Here is a 24,546-nt window from a genome sequence, read left to right on the forward strand (position 1 = left end):
TAAAGATGATTAATAAAGTACTTCAAATAACAATTGAAAATCTGTCCATATTTGTGCAGATTAAACAAATATGTAAGACTGCGTTCTTCCATTTGTGCAATATCGCTAAAATTAGAAATATCCTGTCTCAGAGTGATGCTGAAAAACTAGTTCATGCATTTATTACTTCCAGGCTGGACGACTGTAATTCATTATTATCAGGATGTCCTAAAAACTCCCTGAAAAGCCTTCAGCTAATCCAAAAATGCTGCAGCAAGAGTCCTGACAGGGACTAGAAAGAGAGCAGATTTCTCCTGTTTTGGCTTCCTGTTAAATCCAGAATTCAAAATCCTGCTCCTCACATACAAGGTCTTAAATAATCAGGCCCCATCTTATCTTAATGACCTTGTAGTACCATATCACCCTATTAGAGCACTTCGCTCTCGCTCTGCAGGCCTACTTGTTGTTCCTAGAGTATTTAAAAGCAGAATGGGAGGCAGAGCCTTCAGTTTTCAGGCCCCTCTTCTGTGGAACCAGCTTCCAGTTTGGATTCAGGAGACAGACACTATCTCTACTTTCAAGATTAGGCTTCAAACTTTCCTTTTTGCTAAAGCATATAGTTAGGGCTGGACCAGGTGACCCTGAATCCTCCCTTAGGTATGCTGCAATAGGCGTAGGCTGCTGGGGGACTCCCATGATGCACTGGGTGTTTCTTCTTCAGTCACTATGTGCTTATACACCTCTCAAGTTATTATTAATCTCTGGCTCTCTTCCACAGCATGTCTTTTGTCCCATCTCTCTCCCATCCCCACCAAGCAGTCGTGGCAGATGGCCGCCCGTCCCTGAGCCTGGCTCTGCTGGAGGTTTCTTCTTGTTAAAAGGGATTTTTTCCTTCCCACAGTCACCAAGTGTTAACTCATAGGGAGTTGTCTGATTGTGGGGTTTTTCTCTGTATGTATTATTGTAGGGTCTTTAACTTACAATATAAAGCACCTTGAGGTGACTGTTGTTGTGATTTGGCGCTGTGCAAATATAACTTAATTGAATTATGGGATTGTAGTTGTGCTGTCTGGTGTGAGCAGAGGAGGCTCTCTCACCAAACCCCCCAAATATGCACTTTGTTACTCTTTAAAAGAGTGAAAACATTCACATTGGGTACATGGACACAAATCAGTACATATACGACCATCATACAAAATTTCATGTGCAGGAACACAAAACAGACTGAATGCAATGACAGTTTCACGAACTGCTATATGACTCTGCTGTTTATGCACAGTATGCCGTGCAGGTTGGATGCCTGGGTTTGTTTTGGAGAACACTGAGCCCAGCTCCTGGTTCCCATTCAGAGGACATCACTCTAAAGTCATGTCACAGTTTAGTCAGGGAGCGAAGGGAGACGGAGACACGGTCAGATAAACAGCACAGAGCAGGGTACATATGATCTCAGCAGCGGCAGCAGACTGGGGAGCAGCAGGCAGCAGAGGAACCGACTGCGACCCAAAGATGTGGCACGGATGGTGGGGGATTACGTCATCGAAAAAATGAGGACGCCTCATCCCAGCGAACCCCCTTACATCCATTACATTAAAACCTTACCGATCAGCACATCATCTCCATCATTTTATTCACATTAAAAAAAAAAAAAAAAAGAATAAATACGAATGCACGGGCTGCGTCTCAGCAGCTCGTCCACGCAGGCCCCCCTCCCGTGACATTTCAGGAATGTGACATGTACACAAACGCTGCTTCACCAACAATTATTTAGCAACGATTGACCAAAAACACACAACCAGCTCTGTGGTCGCTGAATGCACCAAGCTACACGTTAAAATAAATCCACGGAGCCCGTCAAACAACACACGGGACGCAGGAACCGTGTAATAAGCGCTCACTGGTGCCTATCGCTCGATAAGAGGTGTGTGCCATATTTAAAGCCACAACATTAAATGACGCCGCGCTGGTTCCAGAGAGCTCTAACTGCTCATTAAAGGGCTTATTGTGCGCTGTCCGGTGACTGGCAGATAAACGAGCCGTTTATCTTAACACATGAAACGGATCCGGGGAGGCTGCTAACAAAGTTTCATTGATTAAATAAGCCTTTAAATGCGCACTAATGTTGCGCACATTGGATCAGCTTGTAAGCTGCGAGATATCGAATGAGCTAAGAAACAGCTAGCAAGCTACACAACCGCTGGCTATTAAGGCTGTGGGAGAAAATGTGTATGTGCTGGGGCTTTTTATGAGATTCCACTGAACAAACACAAGCGCAGTTGCAAAACGTGCCTTTTGAAACAGCGCTCTCCCGCTGTTATTTCGCAATTCTGGCTATTTAGTGTGTGCGGGAACAACTTGGATAAAAGTGACAGCGCTAAGCTAGCTAGCTAACCCGCGTCAGCTGGCTCCAAGAGGGGGGGGAAAGCTGTGACTGAGCGTCTTTCTTACCGTCATAAACTGCTCCAGGGGCGTCCAGTTTTTAAGGAATACAATTTTTGTTATGTGAGGAAATGGTCTGTGTATACAGGGGGGGTGGGGGGGCAACAGAGCCCGAACATCCAAGATCAGTCCAGCCGCTGCCGATAAAATCCAGGCGACATCTTTATCACAGCGCTCATCAGTGGCTCAGAGTTCCGCGCTGATTCACGCACATCCATCCAGCAGAGAGGGGCCTCCTCCGGGCTCGACCATGCGACTGGCTCGGCGACGACGGATAATCCACAGGACAGGACCCCCAGCGGTAACCATTGGCTAGACGCGGGGACCAGCAGTCATTTCAGGCCGACGGAATGAGAAAATAATCCCACGCATGCACCGAAACAAAGAGTGAACGTTTCAGGCGCGAAGAAAGCCGCACATTAAAGCCGCAAATTAGGAAAATGTTGCGTTTCTGAGTTTCCCAGCACGAGCCTGTGCGCTGTTGTCAGCACTCCCCGCTGTCTCCGCAGCTGCTTTGCCTGTCTGCCCTGCAGCACAGCAGCGGCAGCGCGGCGACGTAATTGCGCAAAGCGAACGCACAGGGGCGGGGCCACGCGTCGCACACAGGTAGCAGTGCCGCAAAATCTGACGCTTTTCACCCCGTTAAAGTCTGAACCGTGACAAAGTTACCAGAAAATTCAGTGTTCTTCGAACCCTCCGACTTTTTTTGATGAATGAAATATAAATTTGCGTAAACAACTTTTAATTTGAATCGCATTTTCTACATCCGGCATTTTTTTAAACGTGTTGCTTAAAACGTGCTGGTGATCAAAGAGTCTCAAAAACTGACTTATCAGATATGATACACTAAGGGGTTAAGGGAGGGCGTAATAACCAAAACGTTTGTTGAAGGCAATACCATGCCATAGAGCGGGGGTGTCAAACATAAGGCCCGGGGCCAGTATCGGACTCCAGCCCGTTGGACTGCTTTGGAAAACGTGAAGGAGATACATTTTGAACTTCTAACTGTATTTTGAAAGGTTTTGCAGCTTTTCCTAATGATAAAGATCTCCCCCATTCCTATTCACACTAACCCAGTGTAAATAAAGTGATAGTTAAATTACAGAAAAGGTCTTGTTTTTCGCAAACTAATAAAGATTTGTTGTTTATTTTTTATTTTGGTGATTTCAAATTTTTAAAAAAAAAAAAGTTTTCTGTCATTTAAGAAAAACTTTCTATATTATGATGACAGGACAGTCTGGACAATGAAATACCAGAGCTTTTTCTGCAATTTTGCACATTTATTTCTTACAAGTTAAGCCCAAAGAGCCATGCTGACAGATTTCTTTCATTTACTACAGCATCATTTCTTTATCATGAACAAAAACTCAGACATACTGCTGAAATTACAATTCTTTTTCCTATATTAAAATAGCTACAGAAAGGGGAGTTCCACTGTTCCAGCCCATTTAGATCAAAGTAGGCTTTATGTGGCACACAGAGTAAAATGACTTTGAATGGTCCTCAGTTTCTTTTCAGCTAGTGTAACATTAAAGGGTCAGCTTGTTTCCCAGTTAACCAGAAGTTGGCCTCATGGTTAACAGCTTCAGCGAAGAACTGAAGCTGTCTACCATGTCTGTTAATAGATTGATGGAAATTGGTGTGAGACACGTCAACTTTTATGCATCTCAAACATGTTTCCTGTATATTATCTTTAACCATTTTTCTTTCATCTACTTCATATTAATGTGTTTCAAAGTACAATAAGTTTGACCGCGTTTTACCAAACACAATACTGACAGAAGTGTACTCTCTACAATTAGTTTCAGCTGTGAGGTTTCCATGGACACAGTAAAAATGGACAAAGCTCTGGTTTTTTTAGTGTTTATTGAACCTTCTGACAAATAAAAAAAAAAATCAATATTAATTTCCATAAATGAGTTTTATTATGTATCATATCTGCTACCAGCTTTTATTTTCCAGTTTATTACTTGAAACCATAAAGTGCAATTAATTTATGTTTATCCGAGGGGAAAAATCACACAGATGATGTAGAAATCTTAAAACATACAAAAACTCACATATCAAATGTGATACAGCCCAACTAATGTCGGGCAAAAACCTCCACTGTCATTGACATAAGGAGATGACACGTAATAATGTTTATCATAGAATGTTGGGAATAAAATAACATGTGTCAAATATGTTTCTGAAGTTTACGTTTTTCTTAATTGTAACTGCAGCATAAGTTGTTATAATGACGACTCCTGAACGCTTGGCCCTATAACAGAACAATCAGCATTTTACGTAGCGGCAAATCACACTAAAAGTCACCTCAAGGCCCTTTACATTGTAAGGTAAAGACCCTACAATAATACAAAGAAAAGCCCAACAGTCAGATGACTGGGCAGCTGGCGACAGTGGGAAGGAAAAGCTCACCTTTATCAGGAAGAAACGTCTGGCAGAACCAGGCTCAGAGAGGGGGACAGGACAAAAGACACATTGTGGAAGAGAGCCAGAAATTAATAATAACCAATGTTTAAATGCAGAGTTTTATATTGCATTAAAATAAATAAATAAATAAAAAAATTATATATATCTAAGGGAGAGAGATAGGGTGATATATATATATATATATATATATATGAGCCAGCTGAGGTGGTTCGGGCATCTGACAAGGATGCCCCCTGGGCGCCTCCTGGGTGAGGTGTTCCAGGCATGTCCCACCGGGAGGAGGCCCCGGGGCAGACCCAGGACACGCTGGAGAGATTATATATCTCGGCTGGCCTGGGAACGCCTTGGTATTTCCCCGGATAAGCTGGAGGAGGTGGCTGGGGAGAGGGAGGTCTGGGCCTCTTTGCTTAGGCTGCTGCCCCCGCGACCCGGCCTCGGATAAAGCGGATGAAGATGGATGGATGGATATATAGGTGGTTCTGCATACCTGAAATGCATTTGATGTCTCTATTTTTCTGTATACATACTGATAAATTGCACCAGGAGTAAGTGCCCGACCCCTTAACTTGCACACAAACAAACACAAACAAAGCTTTTCCACCTTCCATGTTTGCTCTGCAGGGAGCTCTGTATCTCTCTGCTGGAGACAAAAAGCTGTGCTTTTCAGAATAAAAGTAAATGTTCTCTTTCATTTCAAATCCAAGGCTGCCCATTCATCAATTCATCAATCTGTTTCCCATCCTTTGTTTCTAAAAGACAGTAGGTTGGTAATCTGGGTTATACCGCCCTCAAGTGGTTAGCAAAAGAAACAAGCCACGCTGTGGCAAACAATGGACCATTGTTGGGATAATTCTGTGGGGAACACAATGAGGTAAGCTGATGAAGCGCAGTAGTAAGAAGAAGACAATGACCCCAGTGTTGTTGATCTGCATAATTCAAAAGCTGCTTTGTCGTTGATGGAGTGGAGCAGAATTGTCAAAGCTTCTTGTCTCGTTTTCAGTACTCTCCTGCCTTCTTTTGAACTTCATCATTTTTCCAGCATCGTATGAACTGATGGAGAACAAACAAAAACACATTTATATCATGTGTATTTGCTAGAACATTTCCCAATAAATACTGCAGCATGTCAACGCCCACAATGTGCTGCATAACCACAGAGCTGGAGCAAATTCAGCATGTTGCTCAAGGGCACTAATGCACCGAGGATGGTGGATGTTTTTGAGAAGAATGCAGCCACGCTTTCGTTCTGCCTCACCACTTCTCCCATCTTCACGCATCTTATGTCTGGATTTTATCAGAGCATGCACCTGCTCACGATCCCATTCACTCAACGGTGAAACAGACTTCTGTGTCACTGAAGGACAGCGATGTTAAAAAACAACAACAAATCTGTCTGCACATCTATCTACAACACGATTAATTGCATGCTTCTATATTTAGCTCAGTCCATGGGGCATAAGATTGGAAGTGTAATTAAAACGTTATATGTGAACCTTGTTAATATGCAGACAGATGACCTGAGGGAATCTGAGTGAGCATGTGATGAGTCCTGAGTCACCGTAAGCTGTGTTAAGATTATTATCACCAAACAGTTTAGTTGCGCAAATTGTGGATCCTTACAGTAGCCCTCTCTTTAAAGCCATTAGGAGTTATTTATTCTGAACTGGGAGGTGTAATTGTCCCCTTACAGGTTTAAGGATCTCTGTGTACAATCAATGCTTTTATGTGGCGGTGAAGCATTCCTGTTGATTAAGAGGTCACTGAATGGTTTGATGAGAATGACTCATGTCAGGTTTTATGCATTATGTGGCTTTTGCAGTCAGCTTTGGCAGATTTTGGACTCTCCATCTTTATCATCGTGACATTAAATCAGGTGTTTTCTTTTTGGAAGAATCCCTAAAATAGAGTTTGAGACTTTCAGATTCCATTTGAAGGCACAAAGGCAGCAGCAGATGGTGACCCTTCTTCTTCTCCTTTCAGCTGCTCCATCACCCTATCTCAGCAACCTCCTCCATCATACCTATGCATGAACCTCTGGCATCGTCTCGCTCTTTTTCTCCTGCCTCCATCTTCAGCATCCTTTGCCCGGTGTATCCACTCTCCCTCCTCTGCACCATCTCAACCTTGCATCTCTAATTGTGTCTCCAAAACACTGAACTTGATCTGATTGATGTCTTTCTAATCTTGTCCAGCATCTTCAGCTCGGCCTCCTGTCTTTTTGTCCCTGCCACACATCACAGCAGGTCTCAGTAACACCTCGTAAACCTTCCCTTTCACTCCCACTGCTCTCCACCTGTCACAGTTCACCTCTGACGCTCGTCTCCACCCACTTGACATATTTTTTACTTTTAAGACATTTTCAAGAATTTCAATTTTCAACTTTTTCACATTGTTACCAGTTTTCCTCTCATTCACACTCGCATGTATTCTGTCTTCCTTCTCCTGACTCTCACTCGCCTTCTCTCCAGGGCAAACCTCCACCTCTCCAGGCTCTCTTTCACCTGCTCTGTACTCTCGCTACAGAAGCAGGTGGCGAGCCAACACTTTAATGACATCCCCTTTTCCAGTGAGATGCTGTGAGCTTCTAATCTGAAACAGACTCCATGCATTTCTAAGGAAAAAAACTGCTTTGCCTAAAATTGGAATCACTGGCCAGAGGAGAGCAGACAGCAAGAGAATCGGCAGTGATTGCTCAGAGGTTTTATCAGCCATGATGTCCTCCCATGGAAAACACCCCTAACCTCTGCTGGAAACTCCGCATAACAATCTTTCCCAAAGCTGCTGAAATGTGGACCTTGCCTTGCACATGGACTTCTTTATTGTGGGGTTGTCCTTTGTTCATATTTGGCCAACAGAGGGCACTGCTGTACCAATAATGTTTACATTGTACACGCTTCCCTTTGGTAACATTATTAGAAAACCTGCATACATTTTCACTGCTATGCAGACGATACCCATGTTGGTTTATCCATGCTGAATCGAGCGGTTAAACTGTGGGCATATCATAAAGACAAATACCTGGACGATTGAATTTTCTGCTTCTAAATTCAGATAAAACTGAGGTTATTGTACTTAGCTAAACATCTCAGAACATGGATGGCATTACCCTGGCCTCCAGTAACACTGCGAGGAATCATGGAGTCGTTCTCGACCAGGATTTGTCCTTCAATGCACACATTACACAAATGTGTAGGACTGCCTTGTTCCATTTGTGCACGCAGTGTTGGGTAAGTTACTTAGTTACATTACTAGTTACTTCTATCAAAAGTAACTCAGTTACTTCAAGTTACTCGTTACTTTCAAAGTAACTAGTTACTAGGGAAAGTAACTTTGGTTTTACTCAGAATTCTCTTGTTAATGTGTTGTTTCCATAACTTTGCAGTCTTCTAGCTTGCTTACGTGCCACAGTGCACTGTGCCACCTACCAATAGAAAGAAAAAGATAATGTGCATATTTCCACGAGAGAAATCCCACGCCTGGACCGTCGTTGACCTCCGCCATGATTCTAGCCTACGTCACAGCGTCATGTGCGCTTTTTACATCCAACACAAAAACTGCAGTCGTGGTGCTTTGATTGTACTCAGAACTCGGAAATTCTGCCTTCTGAATAGGAAGATGTAGGTAACACCAGACTGCAGATGAGCTGCATACAGGGCTGGACTGGGACAGAAAATCGTCCCGGGCATTTTGACTAGAGACCGGCCCACCATTATAGGAAAAATCATAAAGCCTTTGAATGAAAACAAACGCTGTTGTGACAGTGATGTTCACTGTTCTGATGGTATATATGCATCAATCTATCAATCGTTTGTTGTAAGACTCAGATAATTATTTTTTAAAAGCGAGACATTTTAAATGAGAATAAGAAAGAAAAGTATTTCTTTTGCCCACCTTTCCCTGTTAATGCCCTACCTGGCCCCCTGGCAAAGCTTTGCTAGACCCGCCCCTGCACAGTTACCAGCTGTCAGCTACTTAGAAAAGGATCCTGGTGTTATTTGTCTCTCGGAAACAGTTCATAACTTCCCTTCAACTCATTCATGTCACCTAAAAGGTAAACCTGTTTCTCCATCACAGCTCTGATGATTCAGTAAGGACATCTCCTGGTTTCATCTTCATGTTTCCCACTCACCACATATCCAAACCGACATCATGACCAGCAGCTTTACAGCTGCTAAACAACAGCAGCACGTTTAAGCTTGATCAGCTGTTGTTAGAATTTATTTGCTATTAATTTCTAGTATCAGCTGATGTTTGCTGGAGCCACAGCTCCAGCAAACATCAGCTATAAACTGTGCGGGTCTTGCAAAGTTTTGCCAGGGGGGCAGGTAGGGCATTAACAGGGAGAGGGGGGCACAAAGAAGCACTTTTCTTTCTTATTCTCATTTAAAATGTCTCGCTTTTAAAAAATAATTATCTGAATCTTACAACCAAAGTTTTTATCTGATGTAAAATGTATAGAAATCATACATAAACCAACAAGACAGTACATCACTGTCACAGCAGCGTTTGTTTTCATTCAAAGGCTTTATGGCTTTTCCTGTAATACCTGTTGCTATGTCGAGGCATTTATTGCACATGGGAGAAACTAATCTGCACATGCACTGATTATGTGCTTAAAATGTTCTGTTTTACAGAGAGAGGCATAACCTGTCAGCAGCCCACAGTCTAAATCTATCCAGAGCATATTATAGAAACAAAAATACAAATGCATGCATGTACATTCCTGTTTCTCTCACCTGGGTGAGAGAAACAGGAATAGCACTTATCAGCATCTGACTAATACGACTGATCACACATATGATGGGAAACAGTTTATTGGTACACTGTGCCCTACACGCCATCGTTGTTGCATAAAGTCAGCAAATACACGACCCCTCAGGACTTTGCTGATTACAAATTACATTCAGCACATCCGTGATGACATAATTTTAAGAAAAAACATGCAAAGTCTTGCTAGTTTAGTTCCCATCGCTAGCCCTCCTCTCATACTTTCTCCTCTTTCAGCAGAGCGAGGATCTGCTCCCTCCTGGAGGTGTACGGCGTGTGTTTCAGCTGAAAGACGTGAGCAGGAAACAAGTTCCCACTGGGAGCGTACATATCCTCTCCCTTCTGCCCCATCAGCGAGCGCAGCGTTTTGTTTCTGGACAGAATTTTATCGTAAAACTCCACCCCTCCTTTGGCGTAATCGCGGGACACTCCGGCCGCACGTCGGTCCGAGCTATAGTCAAGCCACTGGCTGACGGTGTCCGAGGTGAGGAAGTAGGAAACAGCACCAATGCCAAGCGCAACGATGTTCACAGCCCCGCGTAGCAGCGCGGGCCCGCCGTACAGCCCGAAAACCTGCTTCAGCACCACGCTGTACACCCAAACCCCTCCCAGGCAGAACGGAGCGACAGCAGCGCTCATGACGGGTCCCCCGGACTGCAAGCGGGCCACCTCGCGCGCTATGGCGAACTTCTGCGCATCGAGGGAAAACACAAGCGCCTCCTTTAGAGTCGAACCGGACTCACTGCTCCAGTCCACCGTTTTGCCGTTGATGAAAATGTTGCGATTGGTAATTCCACTCGGGTCGTCGGCGGTGCTGTTGAAGTTAGCCGGGATGCCGATTTGGGCCCCCGCAGGAAGCCACGGGACGCCAGCGCCAACCGGATGGAAGCCAAAGGACGCAAAGGCCGAGACATTCTTGGGTGAGCTGACGCCATAGTCCTTCAGCACCTACAAATGACAAAGCAGAAATGTGAATTTTATGAAATTCATGAAAGAACAAATTTCATGTTTTGTGAACAATTTGTTTCGATTTGTGTATAATGATGGTTATTAATCTAAGACGCCTGCGTCTATCTTTACTGCTATTTTCCTCTCATCAGCAACTAAAAATATTTATGCATCATTCCAGCGACAATCACATGCATATTACAGCTGAAGTCTTTTAAACATATCTGAAGTGTGATCTTGAAAAAATAAGATAAATTAAAACCTGCTGAAAAAGATTTTCCAGCTTTTCCGACAGCACGACCGGCTCCCCCCGGTGCCAGGCCTGATAGAGCTGACGGTAGGAGACGTCAGGGAAAACGTGGTAGAACATGTTGGCGGCGAAGACTCCACCGCAGCTCGCAATGAGCAGCGGAGTGCGGTACTTCTGGAGAAGCACGGAGTACTTCAGGAAACGAGACGCCATGGCTTTTATTTTCTTCCTTTTTTTGGCTCCCGTGTTGTTTTCAGCAGCAAGCTTCAGTTGGTGACATCTGTGAAGAGGACAGACGATACATCCATGAAAACAAGCTGCATGTCACAGATATATAAAAACTGTGACACTGTGCTGACTCATCCTCCCCCAGGAACTTAACATGTCATTAACATGTCACATAGCACGATCTCATTCGAGGTTAGGGCTCATCATGCGGGCTAACGCAACATCAGTGCACACGACGTGGTTATCACAGTGTACTACAACCTAAAACATGTTAGTTAAATGAACTTGAGCTGCCTTAGAATCACACAACAAGCTGAAAATCAACTAAACTTGAAGCCTCAGGCTGTGATTGGCTGGTCACTTCCATCTCTTCTGTATTTTGTAACATGGAAACATTTAAACCTTAGTGGAGTTACTGTAGGAAGCTCAGATCCTTTAAAGTGTGCAGCAGGATGTTGGAGACCATCTACCAGTCTGCGGTGGCGCGGGACATTTACTTTGCTGTTGTCTGCTGGGAGGGGGGCCGCATCAGAGCAAGAGATGCCAGCAGGATCAACAAACTGATCCACAGGCTGGAACATCATTGGCCAGAATCTGGAGGCGTCTGAGTCAGCGAGGGTTGGAGGTCATCGAACAAACTGCTCTCCATCATGGACAACCCATCACACCTGCTCTCTTATTATTAGTCTTATTATTTACACTTCTTTTAAAAGTATGTTTATTGAGTAACATGCTGCTGTAATGTAGTAGTTTCCCTTGAGAGATCGATAAAGTATCTATCATAAGTGTTGTTTACCTGAATGAAAGATGAGAGACAGCACAATTCTTCTTCTATGGTCTGTAGTAGTACATGCAGTATTGTAGTACCTCATTAAAATGAATACTTACAGTCACACAGAGACAACCTGATGTGGTGACAGTCCCAAATAACAACCTTAGTGTTCAGGATCGAGTCAAATCCGCAACCGTGATAATGACGTCATCATTCATGGACTTTAAAGAAGCAGTTCTGCACCTTTTTTTTTTTAACTCGCTGACGAGTCAGACTAACTTGTTTTGTAGTTTGGGGTCAAACTTAATCATAGTCAGTCTTGTCTTCACTCAGGACTCGCTGTGAACAAACAGATGAATTAAACCGAGCTAACCCTACAACCTGCCTCACACCTGCCCGCGGTCGTGTCGTCGGAGACACACCAACAGCTTCTGAAGCACCCACAGGCAGGCTATCACTGATGAAACGTGAAGTACTTCACTGCAAACGGCAACAACGACGAGCCTGTTAATGATGCTTTTACTGCGCATGACGTCAGCAGCCTTAAGAGCCGTAAACGAGTCCGCTTCTCTCCATTTAGCACGAGCGCGTCTGAAACACTTGCTTCAGTTTCCGCTCCGGTGGACACTCACCTGTTCTCCGCATCTTTCCCACGAGCCGCACACGAGACACTTTCCAAGGACAGCTGCACGGCATGGAGACATAACAGTGACCGGAAAGCGATTTAGCTGTCGTCATGGCGTTTCACGACAGTTTCACGACGGTAAAGTTAGAAGGCTCATTGATTTGACGTGAATTTTTGTTATTATTATCTTCAGTTACTTGTTTTTCTGAAGTGGTCTTGCTAATTAATTTTTTTTTAAATTTCCGTTTGTTAAACAATTAAAAAATTATATATTTAACAACATCTAAACGTTCCTTTGTGAATACATTTACCAAAGGTAGTAAATAAATAAATAAGCTGCATGAACTTAAATTTAAATCATTTCCTATTTATTATTCAACCTTAACATTAATTATTAAATCTAATGCATTGTGCTCATGTAGCTGAATTGATTTTTAAGCATTAGAAGAGCAGAACATATTTAATCAGTATGCATTTCTAAAGCTCTGTTTGCATATATATTATACATTTAGTCTAACTAAAGATATCAGTGACAGAAAAGAGTGTACAGCACCAACAGGTCAAGCTTATACACCTCATATTACGGTATAAGTAACATTTCTGGCTAACAAATAAATAAATGCATAAATAATAGTAATAATAATAATTGTTTAAAAAAAGCCTTTATTGAATTTCTAGTTCAGCTGAAATTAAAATTAAATTAGAAACATGATACAAAGGACAAAAAAAAGAAAAATTCAACAACATATATTTTATCATCCGGTTTTGTTTTGTTTCATAAAAAAACAACTCCTCTAAATGGTAAAACAGTGCTGTACAAACTGACCGTATGTGGTTTGTATGGGTTTGCACTTTGTTTTCTGTTAATACTGACTGCTATGAATAAAGCTGAGGTATTGTTGGCTGGCAGTGCCCTTCTTTTGGTTTTAAGTTGCGCTTGGACAACTAGGTTACATCCGAAATGCTGCTTCCTGTTGCACAGCGGCGAGGTAAAAAGCAACACAACCAAAAATATGACCTCTCTGCTGTTCCAGTTTAAGGTGCTCTTCATGACATCAGGGAAAACGTTTAAGACAAAGGTCGAAATCTTTTGCATGTTTAATAGAACAGACTTCAGAAGACTGTCTCTCTAACCCTTGACCAATTTATAGCCTTGCTACCAGTGGCGGTCCTAGCCTGTTTGGCGCCGTGGGCGAACACTGTCTCTGGCGCCCCCCCACATAAAACTGTTGTCAGAACCATACTGAATTTCACCAGAGAAACATGCACACACACACACACACACACACACACACACACACACACACACACACACACACACACACACACACACGAAGAGAGAGAGTATGCATAGTATGCAAACAGCTACCAAACAGCCATCATAATTCGTCATGCAATGAGAACAGGACAAATCAACAATTGACAATGTCTAATTAATATTCCAATCTGTAACATAATGTACTGTTTGGAGTTTAGTCTGTTACTGTTACTATTTTTACCATTTCTTCTTGGAGCAACTGTAACCCACATAATTTCCTCAGGGATTAATAAAGTATTCTGATTCTGATTGTTTCAGGATGAGCTGCCATTATCCAATCACACATCTGCTTACCTGCATCTTTTGCTCGTTTCTCCTCCTCTTCTTTTCTCTTTTTCTAAACTGAGCACCAGATGGCTTTGAACTTTTCTTGTCCATCTTCCACTGGTTTTCATTTTGCACTCCAGTATGAACACCCATCCCCCAACCCGAGGATCACCACAACATAACCTAACAGACCTACACCTTAGTTCACAGATTCAATTTGTCTAAGGTTTATTTCTGGGATTTCACACAACCCAGGATTCAAATCATGAATACATGATGGGCTTAGATTTACAACATTATGAATGAAATGTGCTCTATTTGGAAGCAGCCGGCCCCCTTTCGACGGGTTGTGTGAGAGACTTTAAATCATCAAACTGTAAATTTGAAATTTGAAATTGTTATTGATCCTTTACCCCGAGTCCTAAAGTGTATATTTATTTTCTTACTCTTCTTATATTTATTGTTTGTTTACTGCTGTAACTGGAGCCTCGTCGTCTCGTCTCTCTATATACTGCACTGTATGTAGCGGAGATGACAATAAAGTTTACTTTGACTTCAGCAGCGAGCAGGCGCACCGAGGGCTCTCGCGCTCACTTTTCGCGTACAGAATGTCGAAAAAAAATATTATAAGTCTGCAAATTATAAGTCTGTATCATGATGTCTGGTGTTTTCGTGTTTGTTGGTTTGTTTTTATTTTGTTTTATTTTGCGAGTTGGTTATTAGATGCCGCTCCGTCCTCTCCTCCCTGTGCAGCAAGCAGCAGGCGCACCTCGCAAACGGAGGGCGCCCTTACTCCCAGCAAATGGGCGATAAAAAACCGATCGGTGCCTCTGGCATTCCCAATATGCGCTGGCGTGATGTCGGGGCAGCATGAGTACGAGCATTTTTTTTTCACGATGCCCGTGATGCCGCCCCGGGCAACCGCCCGTGTCGCCCGCATCAAAAAACCGCTACTGCTTGCTACGCAGACTAATTTCAGCACGAGTAACTCTGACTCTGTGATTTAAATAATAATATCTCTGGCTTTAAAACTCCATATTAATCAAGTGTTGCTCTACACCTAAGTGTGCACGAGTTCTACTTAATTAGCCTTCACTGTGCACACATTAAACACCAAACCCAGCTCTGTTGTTTTCCTGAAGCTCCAAATTTGTTACTGTGCTGAAAGAGCAGAAAACAGCTCCGGTCACCTCACAGGCATTTTCTGTCCTTTGCTAATGGTACACATTTGAGCCTAAAAGCCTCTCACAACGTTTCTGCAGCTTTATCACCAAACCTCACTGTGCACGACAAACTTTTCAGCTACCATATCTGTGTTAAGCCAGCTGATGCGGCTCTACCGCACACAGGGTCAGCAGATTTCTCGTTGCTTCACTGTGTCCAGCCATGATTTTATTTAGCCGTTCTCTTCCTAGAAATAAAATAGCCTGCTGCAAACTGGATCACAGGTTAAGGAGTGGAGGACGGCTTTAAATGATAATCTCACTTTACATCAAGGGCAGGAAGGAGATGTTGCAGCAGCTATTCAAGGCTTTGCTCAGCCATGCGTCTAAAAATGTGTCGCTGACACTTTGCATGTGTGAATTTGGTGTCAGCCTGAAAGCAGCCTCAAAGATGTCTCTTGCATTATGCGGTCACATTTCCCTCCGTAGAATCTAATAATTCAAAGTAATGAAATATTTAGCAGAAGAGTCCAACACGGTTACGCTGCTGGTATAATATTGACCTGATTAATATTAACAGGCTTACATGCAGAGATGAGCACAGGAAGAGCTGGGATTGATGAGGCTTGGCAATAATTTTATGAAATATTATAAATTAAAAAAATGTGGTTCCCCCTCTGTGGAAAATTCCCGTAAAACATCAAACAGGCAGATGTTAGTAATGTAGTCTAGATAGGTACTTCTACAGTAATATACAGCAGCACAGGCTGAATCATAGACTGTTACTTGTTCCCCATCCAGGGGCTGCCCTGTATAGGAGGAAGTGAAAGTTGTGCAACCAAAAGTGCGAAAATAGTCGGTTTCATGTGATGAATTGATAGAGTGATGAACTTTAATGATAATTGTTTAAAAAAGAACTACTACTATTACTACTAGCAAAGGGCTGTTGGTTAAACAGTGAAAACATGCTGTGTTGAGGGAGATTTCATCAAAGCTGGGAGAACATTGTGTGCCGATTGGTCACTAATTTTCAGTTCACCCAGAAAATTAGTTTCAAGTTCAGCACCCAGTATTTTGCACAGCTTTATTTACCTTAAAATAGCTTTTTACTCTTCCACAGAGAGGGAAGGTTGTAGGTTTGTTGGTTCGGGCCTTTCTGTGCTGAAGTGGAAAATCCTCTCTGTGCCTCAGTGTTTTTACTCAGATTTCACTGCTGAATCTATACATCCTGTTCTGTTTGTCTCAGTGACCATCAAAATTAAAGTTATTTAATGCTTAAAAATAACTGCACCCATACACTCAGTGTCCACTTCATTCTGCTTTCAACATTCCTCTGAGATTCTGGTCCATATGGACATGACTGTGTCATACAGATGCTGGAGATTTGCCAAAGATGCTCTGTTGGAGATCTGTGACGGTGGAGGTCGTGTGAGTACAGTGAAATGGTCAGGAAACCAGTTTGAGATGTGTGCCACGTCATTGCCAGCAGCCTGAACTGCTGATACGAGGCGGGATGGATCCGTACTCTCAAGATGTTTATGACCCTAGCATCTGAAGTAGGACTCATCAGGTCAGCCAATGTTTTCTCAGTTTTCTGCTGTTCACTTTTAGTGAGTCTGTGTGAATTGTAGCCTTCCTGTTCTCAGCTGACTGGGTGGTACGCGGTGTGCTCTTCTGCTGCTGTAACCCATCTGATTCAAGGTTCAACCCCAGAGATGGTTTTTGTAGGAACATCTGAGAAGATCAGCATTTTCTGAAATACTCTGAGCAGCCTTGTTCAAAATACTTAAATCACCTTCCTTTTCCATTCTTATGATTGGTTTGGACTTCAGTAGGTTGTTTTGACCTCGTTTGCATGCTTAAATGCACCAAGTGATTGGCTGAATATATATTTATGTTAAAAAGTTGAACCTAATAAAATGGCCACGGTTCTTCACACCTGTGCTACATTCAGCACATTCAGTCATCAGCTTTTGGTTCTTAAGGAGCGGTTTGTGCTCTGACTGTGAGGTAAAGATGTGCAGTAGTTTTAGCTCTGGAGCAGACAGAGGAAGTGACAGAGAACAAAATACTCATGTGGTGATTCAGCTTCAACATTCAGCTTTTACAGGAGTAACCAATAACCACATGTTTTTTATGGAGTACTGTAAGTCGCTTCATGGCTAATTAGTCAAGGGAAAAACACAATATTCATGTAGGAATTCCAGGAAATGAGAAAGCAGATAAACTCGCAAACAAATCCGTCAGTAAAGGAAACATAGACTTTAACTGGTTTGTTTATCGTGAAGTAATGAAGCAATAGCAGGAGCACTGGAATGATGAACCAAAAGGTACAAGTTTACATGTAGGAGGTGAAGTGAAGCAGGAGATGAGATGGGGATAGGCATGTCAAGGTTATGGCTGGGAGGTGTCGGAGTGTAGGGGGGACTCAGCAGATGGGAGGAAATTATTATCTAGGTTTCTGAGAATTATGTGACATTTGATTGGAGCTGAACTCCTTAAAACAAATTAAAGTGACAGTGGGCGGTGATGAAATGTAATCCACAAAAGTCTGGAGAGGAAAAATCTGCTCTCGCCCAGGCCGTTGTCACCCCCACGGTGGTATTTAAGACTCGCATGTCTTTAGTTCATCCTCATGTTTTGTGCCCTTTAACCCTTTTCTCTCGTCTGTTTTCCAGAGAGAGTTACTCCTCAGCTTCCATGGATCCCTGCTGCTTTAAAGAGCCTGAGTTAATCCTTTTACCTCCCTGCTCCACTCTCCATCGAATCCCTCTCCACCTCTCTGGAAACCAATCCAAACTAAATCCAATTACAAGACTTAACAAAATCATCTTAAACTCACCTTGGTTGTTTTTCTCTTCTCTCTGGGAGAACCCCCGGCCTACCTGCACTTACCAGCTCTTCAATCTTTGTAATAAGATCTGTAAAAGTGCTGCTGGCACCCGGGTCCTGCTTATTGAGTCCAATCCTTTGTTTAATGTGACTGAATGTTCTGGCCACCGGTTGGACTCTGCAGACTCAGCAGTCGTGTCCCATCAAAGTGTCAGTCAGCTCGAACACGTCCTAACTTTGCTTGTTGAGAAGTTACAGGGAACACATCGAGACATGAACTCTGAAAGCCGAACCTTCACCTCGGTCCTGTGGGACCAAAGCTGGGCCCTCCGCCCCGTCACCTTCCTCCACCCATCACTAGGGATGGGTACCAGTATCTGGTTCCATCATGGCACCGGTTCTGACATAAACGGTAGTAACCAGACCGAAAAGCAGCGCACATTTGGATTCTAGCCAATCATTTTACCTTTGCAAGGATAGTAGGCGGGCCCAGGTACGTACGTTCTTTTAGAGCAGAGCTACAGATTAAAAAGGCCCAAGGCGAAGCGGTCAAAGTCTGGCTGTACTTCACAGCAAAAGATGCAAACTCAGCAGCCTGCAACACGTGCTTTAAGGTGATATTGTGATACAGTGCAAAGGAGGTAACACCACGAATCTGATGAAACACCTGGCGACGCATAGCTTTTTTTAAAATTGCAGAGAAATGTGCCGTACTTGATAGCTTGCTGCGAGACCTCACACCGAGCACATCTACTGCGGGTGTGGTGCCTGTTATCGGACCCGGAGTTAGCAACATCCCCCAAAAACCCGAAGAGGAGAGTCCTGGCCCCTAGCCCTGCCAGTGTAGAAGAAATGATGAGGATGATGATGCAGCAGCAGCCGTTCTTCTCTGCGTGAGTAGCTTAATGTTGTTCGTGTGTAATTTACGTTGAGTACACTAACCACGTTATTACATTAATGCATGTAAGGTGAACTAGCAAACATCATCATAGCTACATGCAGCTGTCTTCTTGTTTGATGGCAGATACTCCCTTCACCCTGGCCAAAAAGGCTAAAATGACCAAAGAAAAAGAGGAAAACAGTTAAACATGAGAGGTTTTTGGACAAAGTTTGTGTTCTCCATTCTTTAAGCAGCGGTTCGAGCACCGTTTAAGCACCGGGACCATTTCAAAAGTACCAGTTTGGCACCGGTATCGGATAAAACCTAAACGATACCCATCCCTACCCATCACCCCCCCACACCTGAGCCATTTGGAGGGTGAGACACTAAGCAACCAACCCAAAACTAAACAACTAAATAAATACAAAGCAGCGTTATGTAAATGTGTCTATACTTGTTGTGAGGAAAGAAGGCACTCCAAGTTTTTTCTTTGAGCTAAAACAACTTCAGTGCCAAATATTACATTAAACACTGATGCCGAATCTGAGGAGTGCATCATAATAACACAACAACATCAACGTTTATTCTTGACAACAGTCTATTCTTACTTACTCTTATTCCCACTTCAGAATGAACAGACTTCAGCATAAACCAGCGCTGTAAGCGACACCTGTTAATTCAGATGCTCAAAGTGTAGCCCACCCTGTTGGAGGCTCTAGCACCAATGTGACAACTGTTTGGAGAAGAAGTTAAAACATTATTGGAAGTCTTCCGATGAGTTTGGTAGAGAATATCCTTTGAGCACATTTTCAGGCTCTTTCACTGCATCTGCATGGAGCTTGAAAGAGAATCACAGTCTACTTTTCTCATTCTTAATAAGGTTTACTATTCTATCTAGTTTAATCACCCAACAGTAAGCTCATATTTCCCCTCATCACTCTCAGTTCTTTGAGCTAATTTCACCCCCTTCTCTATTGTAATGGTTTCCTTATGAAAACACAAATATGAAACCAGTGCACGTCATCAAACATAAACATACTGTCTGCAGGGATCTGTAGGATCTGGAAACAAGACTCCATTCATGGTAAACATTTATAAATGACATACGCACGCACACAGAGATAAATAGATGTTGTCGAGCGATGACAACATAAGCTTGTGTGCACATTGAGGGCACAGCAACTGTTTCACAGACTGGAATGGTAAAATGAAATCACTTTACAGTACACGTGTGTGCACTGTTCGCGTCTGCATATTGTGATGTAATCAGTCTGTTCCTGGTATAAGGAAAGGGCTCACTAGTGTCTCCATGGCAACAGGCAGGAGGCAATAGAAGTATGTGTCTTTGTGTGTGTGTGTGTGTTTGATGTGGGTTTAAAGGGGGATACACATTCTCCTCTACTGAGCTATAACCCTAAATAAGGCTTTACTTGATGGTGATGCACGTCACACAGGACCGTGTCAGTCCTCTGACTGATGCCCGGCCCTTCTGTGGTGGTTCCTCAGGTCTTCTGCACACTACATGCTGGAAGAAGCTACGTCCCTATGACTGTGGAAAGATTTAGGCAGGCAGATATTGGCATTTAAGATCTGCATGAGAGGACTAAACACAGGCTAAAGACGGCTTGGAGCCTATACTGTCAACTCCTTTCACTTTATTAAATAAACAAGAGCTAATTTCAAGCTGCATTCCTTCTGACCCCGAAATAAATCCGTGTTTATCCATCAAGTGGTGGTGAAGGTCTTGCTCTGCTCACACATGCACACAGATGTCAGTGGTGTATTTATGGCACTGTGCAAGATGAACATGAAGAACACCCTTTGATACCCCTTCAGAGGAAATCGGCATTGCAGTTTAAGTGCAATCTGTTACTGGAGGTGTAGGGTGGCCACAAGAAAGGCTCAACCTGCAGAATCCGAGGACAAATTAGTAGATGCAAAGCAATCGCTTATCAAATTAACATCCCATCAGCCTGCTGCCTGTGCTCGCAGTGAGACCTCTCAATTAATGACTAAATCAGTATTCCAGCCAACCGATTTACTACCTCTTGATTGCGTCCTACAAGTCGACCATAGACTTAATCAATAAATCTTTAGGTTTCAACAGGGCATGACTCTCACATCTTCATAAACACACTGGTAAGACCAAAGCGGAGATCTTGCTCTTGTGTAGATCTGAACAGCACCGTGTTTACCTTTGTGAACATGTGAGGATATATCGAAACTGTCAAATCGATGCCTGATATGTCACAGAAAACCTGGAGAGCTCAGATATTTCACATCGAGAATGAGCAGGGCAACCATTACTTTCTAAACATATGTAAGCCTTGCATCTGAGAGGCTAAATTAAAGTTTAGCTTATTTCCAGATATTTTATTCCTGTGCTCCAGAGTAGCTTTGCATGATTCACAGTTCAGAATAATCCTTATTTAAATTTTACTCTGCCTTTATGCAGCTCCTCAATTCATCCTGTGTCTGAAACAAGCTGTTTTACATGGTGTCTGTTTAAGGCCATCCTCCTTTTAAGACAAGTTTGTTCTAACTGGGTTTCTCTTACAGATAAAAGCTTTGGTGGAGCTTTTGTGTAACAGCTTTAAGATTGCTCTTAATGATATGTACTCAGCCTGACATCATAAAGGCTGGAGTAGAACAAAAAAACAGTGCGCACACAGGTTATAGGACTAAAATGCACATACAGTTATCTCGTGTTTTCAAACACAGACCATGTTTAAAATGAGTGTCTGCAACTGCATCATATATGAATATAAAAGATGAGATTTCCATGCAGGTTAACAGTGACTGCCTCCGCTGCTGTCGGCCAAATACAAAGGAACAGGATGGAGGATGTTCAGAGGGTTTGTGTGCCAGAAGAGGAAGCTAGGGACAGGGTGAGATGGAGGCAGATGATCCACTGTGGTGACCCCTAGAGGAAGCAGGCAGAAGAAGAAGCCTGCATGATGAAGCATCCTTGGGTACAATACTGAACTTTGTGCCAACTTCCTCGAGTCTCTCGCGCTGGCCTGCCTCTCTTATTTTGTCTCTTTGGCGTGTTGTGGTCACCTTGCCTCAGTGCAGCTCCTCCTGCCTCTCCGCCTTCCTTCAGGCATGCACCTGCCTGCAATCAGCTCTACTGACTCACTTTCTTCTCGTCTATGACTAGGCTAACTACTTCAAGCTTGTCACAACGTTGCACCAGCCAAGAGACGCCCTTGATTCTGTTTGGTTTGTGTGTTTTATGTCTTGGATAACCTCTCTGTGTAACCTTTCTTGCTATGAAGCCCCACTCCCATGAGCCCTGTTTTGTGTGTGTGCGCATGCCCTGGGAAGCCTGTGTTGCCTGACTGCCACTGCTGGAACTCAAATGCCCCACCATCAGCTTTGTTACTACCTTTTCACTGTGCAAAAAAAACCTTGTCAATAAATCTGTTGAACTCTTACAGTGCTTCACACCTAGGTGATCATTCTGTTAGCTCGTGACACTTTAATGCATCCGTGACAGAGAGTGCTTACAAGTATAGAAAAAGGTATCTTGAGTAACTACTAACTACCAGCCCATTTATCAAAACAAGGAAAACATGAGATTAAATTCATTTCCTCACTTTCTTCCTTCCACAAGTGTTGATGAGATATTATCAAGACCAACAACGATTCAATATCACATTTACCACCACATCAATCATATGGAAAGAATGACTGTGTGTGCATGTTGGCTGTGTGTGTGTGTGTCTGAGTACATGCTTTTAAAATGGGCTTTCCTGGAAATGCTGCCAGAGAGCGACGACTTCATTTCCCATCACTTACTCACTGTAATGTGAGTTGTAAAATGTCTAACATCTGATTATTTTCAGAGGTAAAATGCATATCGGCTCCTTCTTCCTCGTTTCAATTGAATTATTTACATCTTTCTCTCTCTCACACACACATATTTCTGAGGGTTACTGGAAGTCAGTTATTACTTTATTCTAAATATAGACCCATCAGTAATCACACTTGTATTTGAATATGCAGTCTATGTGCCCACTCATGAACAATGTTAGCCTCGATCTCTCTCATGAGATACAGTACTAGCTTTACTCTTTGTTGGCTCCAGGTTGATATTGAGAGCATACACTCACCTCCTCCAAACAAGCTTACGGTATAAAGTTTCCTCTTTTAAGCTCTACTGCTTAGTGTGACTAATGAGAAGCCTCTGTTTAAATTAGACAACCCTGTAGACCTTGCCTTTCAGAGTTACACTTTATGACGACATGCGGTGTCTTTTCAAAGTGTTGTGAATGAACCTGATGGCTCAAATGTAACTTCTAGTCATTTTTTTAAATCTATAAAACAAACAGTGGTTACTACGTCTAAGTGCCAGAAATGAACCTTAGAGCATGTGCAGTTATCTGTTCTCAGTGATGCACATTCTTTACCTTCAATCATTATCAGTGCATTTACGCACAGTCCTGCTCCCGTTCTCTTGATTGCTTTTATTGACCTCTTGCAAAAACGAGCTAACAGTGCACTGTTTTCCTGCATGGGCATGTTTACACAAAACTGTTAACAGATACACTGTTACAGATACACGTAAATGACACAGGTGAAATTCATGGTTAACCTCAAGTCATTATTAAAATAATAATTATTATTACCAAAGTAAATATTCAGTAAATGAATCAATAGATACAAAAATAAAAATAAATGAAAAAAAGGGATGATGTTGATATTTTCTATCACAGTTTTCAGTTTGTCTCCTAGTTTGGAGGTTAAGACTTGGTAATAAAAAATAAAGGAGTTAATCTACGAGATTCTCACATGTGAGAGAATTATATAATGAAACAACAACATACTGCAAGTGCCAATTACTAACATCTGAAAAGGCTGTATGTGGGCATGGATACGGAAACTAAAAGAAAAAAGCGTGCAGTCAAAGCCCTGCACATCGCTGCAACAGTAACACCTTCAGTTTTAGGGTTTTGGTGTTTTGGCTCGTTGCTATGGTATCACATATGGAACACTACCTTCAGCATTGTATAAGACATCATATAATATGTATGCATATTATATTATATTATAAGTTTTTTAAGTATTTAATATAATCGTGTGTTATATTTTCTGTACATTATGAAATAATTTTCGACACAAAGTGGGTAAACAAGAAGGGATGAGTTGTGTCTTTGCTCAAAGCGACAGGGCAGGGATGACAAACTCATTTTACACGGTGTTTAACTAATTAAAACTCAGCTTTCTGTCAGTGTAAAGAAGTTTAATTTCACATTTAAACCCTGATATATTTTAATATAAGAAAAAAGTGTAATTTCAATAGTGCATCTCGGTTCTTTTTGCTTAATAGAGAAATACTGCTGTAGTAAATAAAAGAAGTCTGTGAGGATGACTCTTTGGGCTTAAATTGTAAGAAATAAATGCAAATTGTAAAATGTAAAGAAACCTTGTTAGTGTTATTGTGAATCTGCTGTGAAAATCAGAATTTTCTACAGCAGATAGTGACAAACGGGAACTTTCTGTCATTTCATTGGTCGTGTATTTCTATTTTAATGTAGTATGAATGGGAACGGGGGAGGTCTTCATGAGTAGGAAAAGCTGCAAACCTTACGAAAATACAATTAGATGTCCAAAAATTATATCGTGATTCACATTGTCCAAAGAAT

The 24,546-nt window shown here is 42.5% G+C and overlaps 2 protein-coding genes across 2 annotated transcripts in view; both read right to left on the reverse strand.

The window, feature by feature from the left end:
* ptpn4a (protein tyrosine phosphatase non-receptor type 4a) overlaps positions 1 to 2,998 on the reverse strand; it is a 70,830-nt gene extending 67,832 nt beyond the window's left edge. Inside the window, exon 1 of the mRNA XM_082508111.1 lies at positions 2,425 to 2,998. The gene's annotated coding sequence lies outside the window, so the exon portion shown is untranslated. The remainder of the gene's footprint in view (positions 1 to 2,424) is intronic.
* Positions 2,999 to 9,648: 6,650 nt separating this feature from the next.
* tmem177 (transmembrane protein 177) lies at positions 9,649 to 12,552 on the reverse strand. Its single transcript, XM_082509006.1, has 3 exons — positions 12,446 to 12,552; positions 10,826 to 11,093; positions 9,649 to 10,563 (listed from the first exon to the last, which is right to left on the reverse strand). The coding sequence occupies exons 2-3, from the start codon at positions 11,024 to 11,026 to the stop codon at positions 9,832 to 9,834; spliced, it is 933 nt and encodes a 310-aa protein (XP_082365132.1). The 5' UTR covers positions 11,027 to 11,093; positions 12,446 to 12,552; the 3' UTR covers positions 9,649 to 9,831.
* Between the last annotated feature and the right edge of the window lie 11,994 nt (positions 12,553 to 24,546).

The sequence above is a fragment of the Aulonocara stuartgranti genome (genome assembly GCF_965226115.1).
Source record: "Aulonocara stuartgranti genome assembly, chromosome: 16".
Classification (NCBI taxonomy): domain Eukaryota; kingdom Metazoa; phylum Chordata; class Actinopteri; order Cichliformes; family Cichlidae; genus Aulonocara; species Aulonocara stuartgranti.

Bases quoted from the DNA above. Each gene is read 5' to 3' on its own strand.
- tmem177 (XM_082509006.1), bottom strand. From the start codon at position 11,026: ATGGCGTCTCGTTTCCTGAAGTACTCCGTGCTTCTCCAGAAGTACCGC. The intron at 10,564-10,825 runs GTTTTAATTTAT...TGTCATTTGTAG, and splicing joins TGGAAAATCTTTTTCAGCAG to GTGCTGAAGGACTATGGCGT.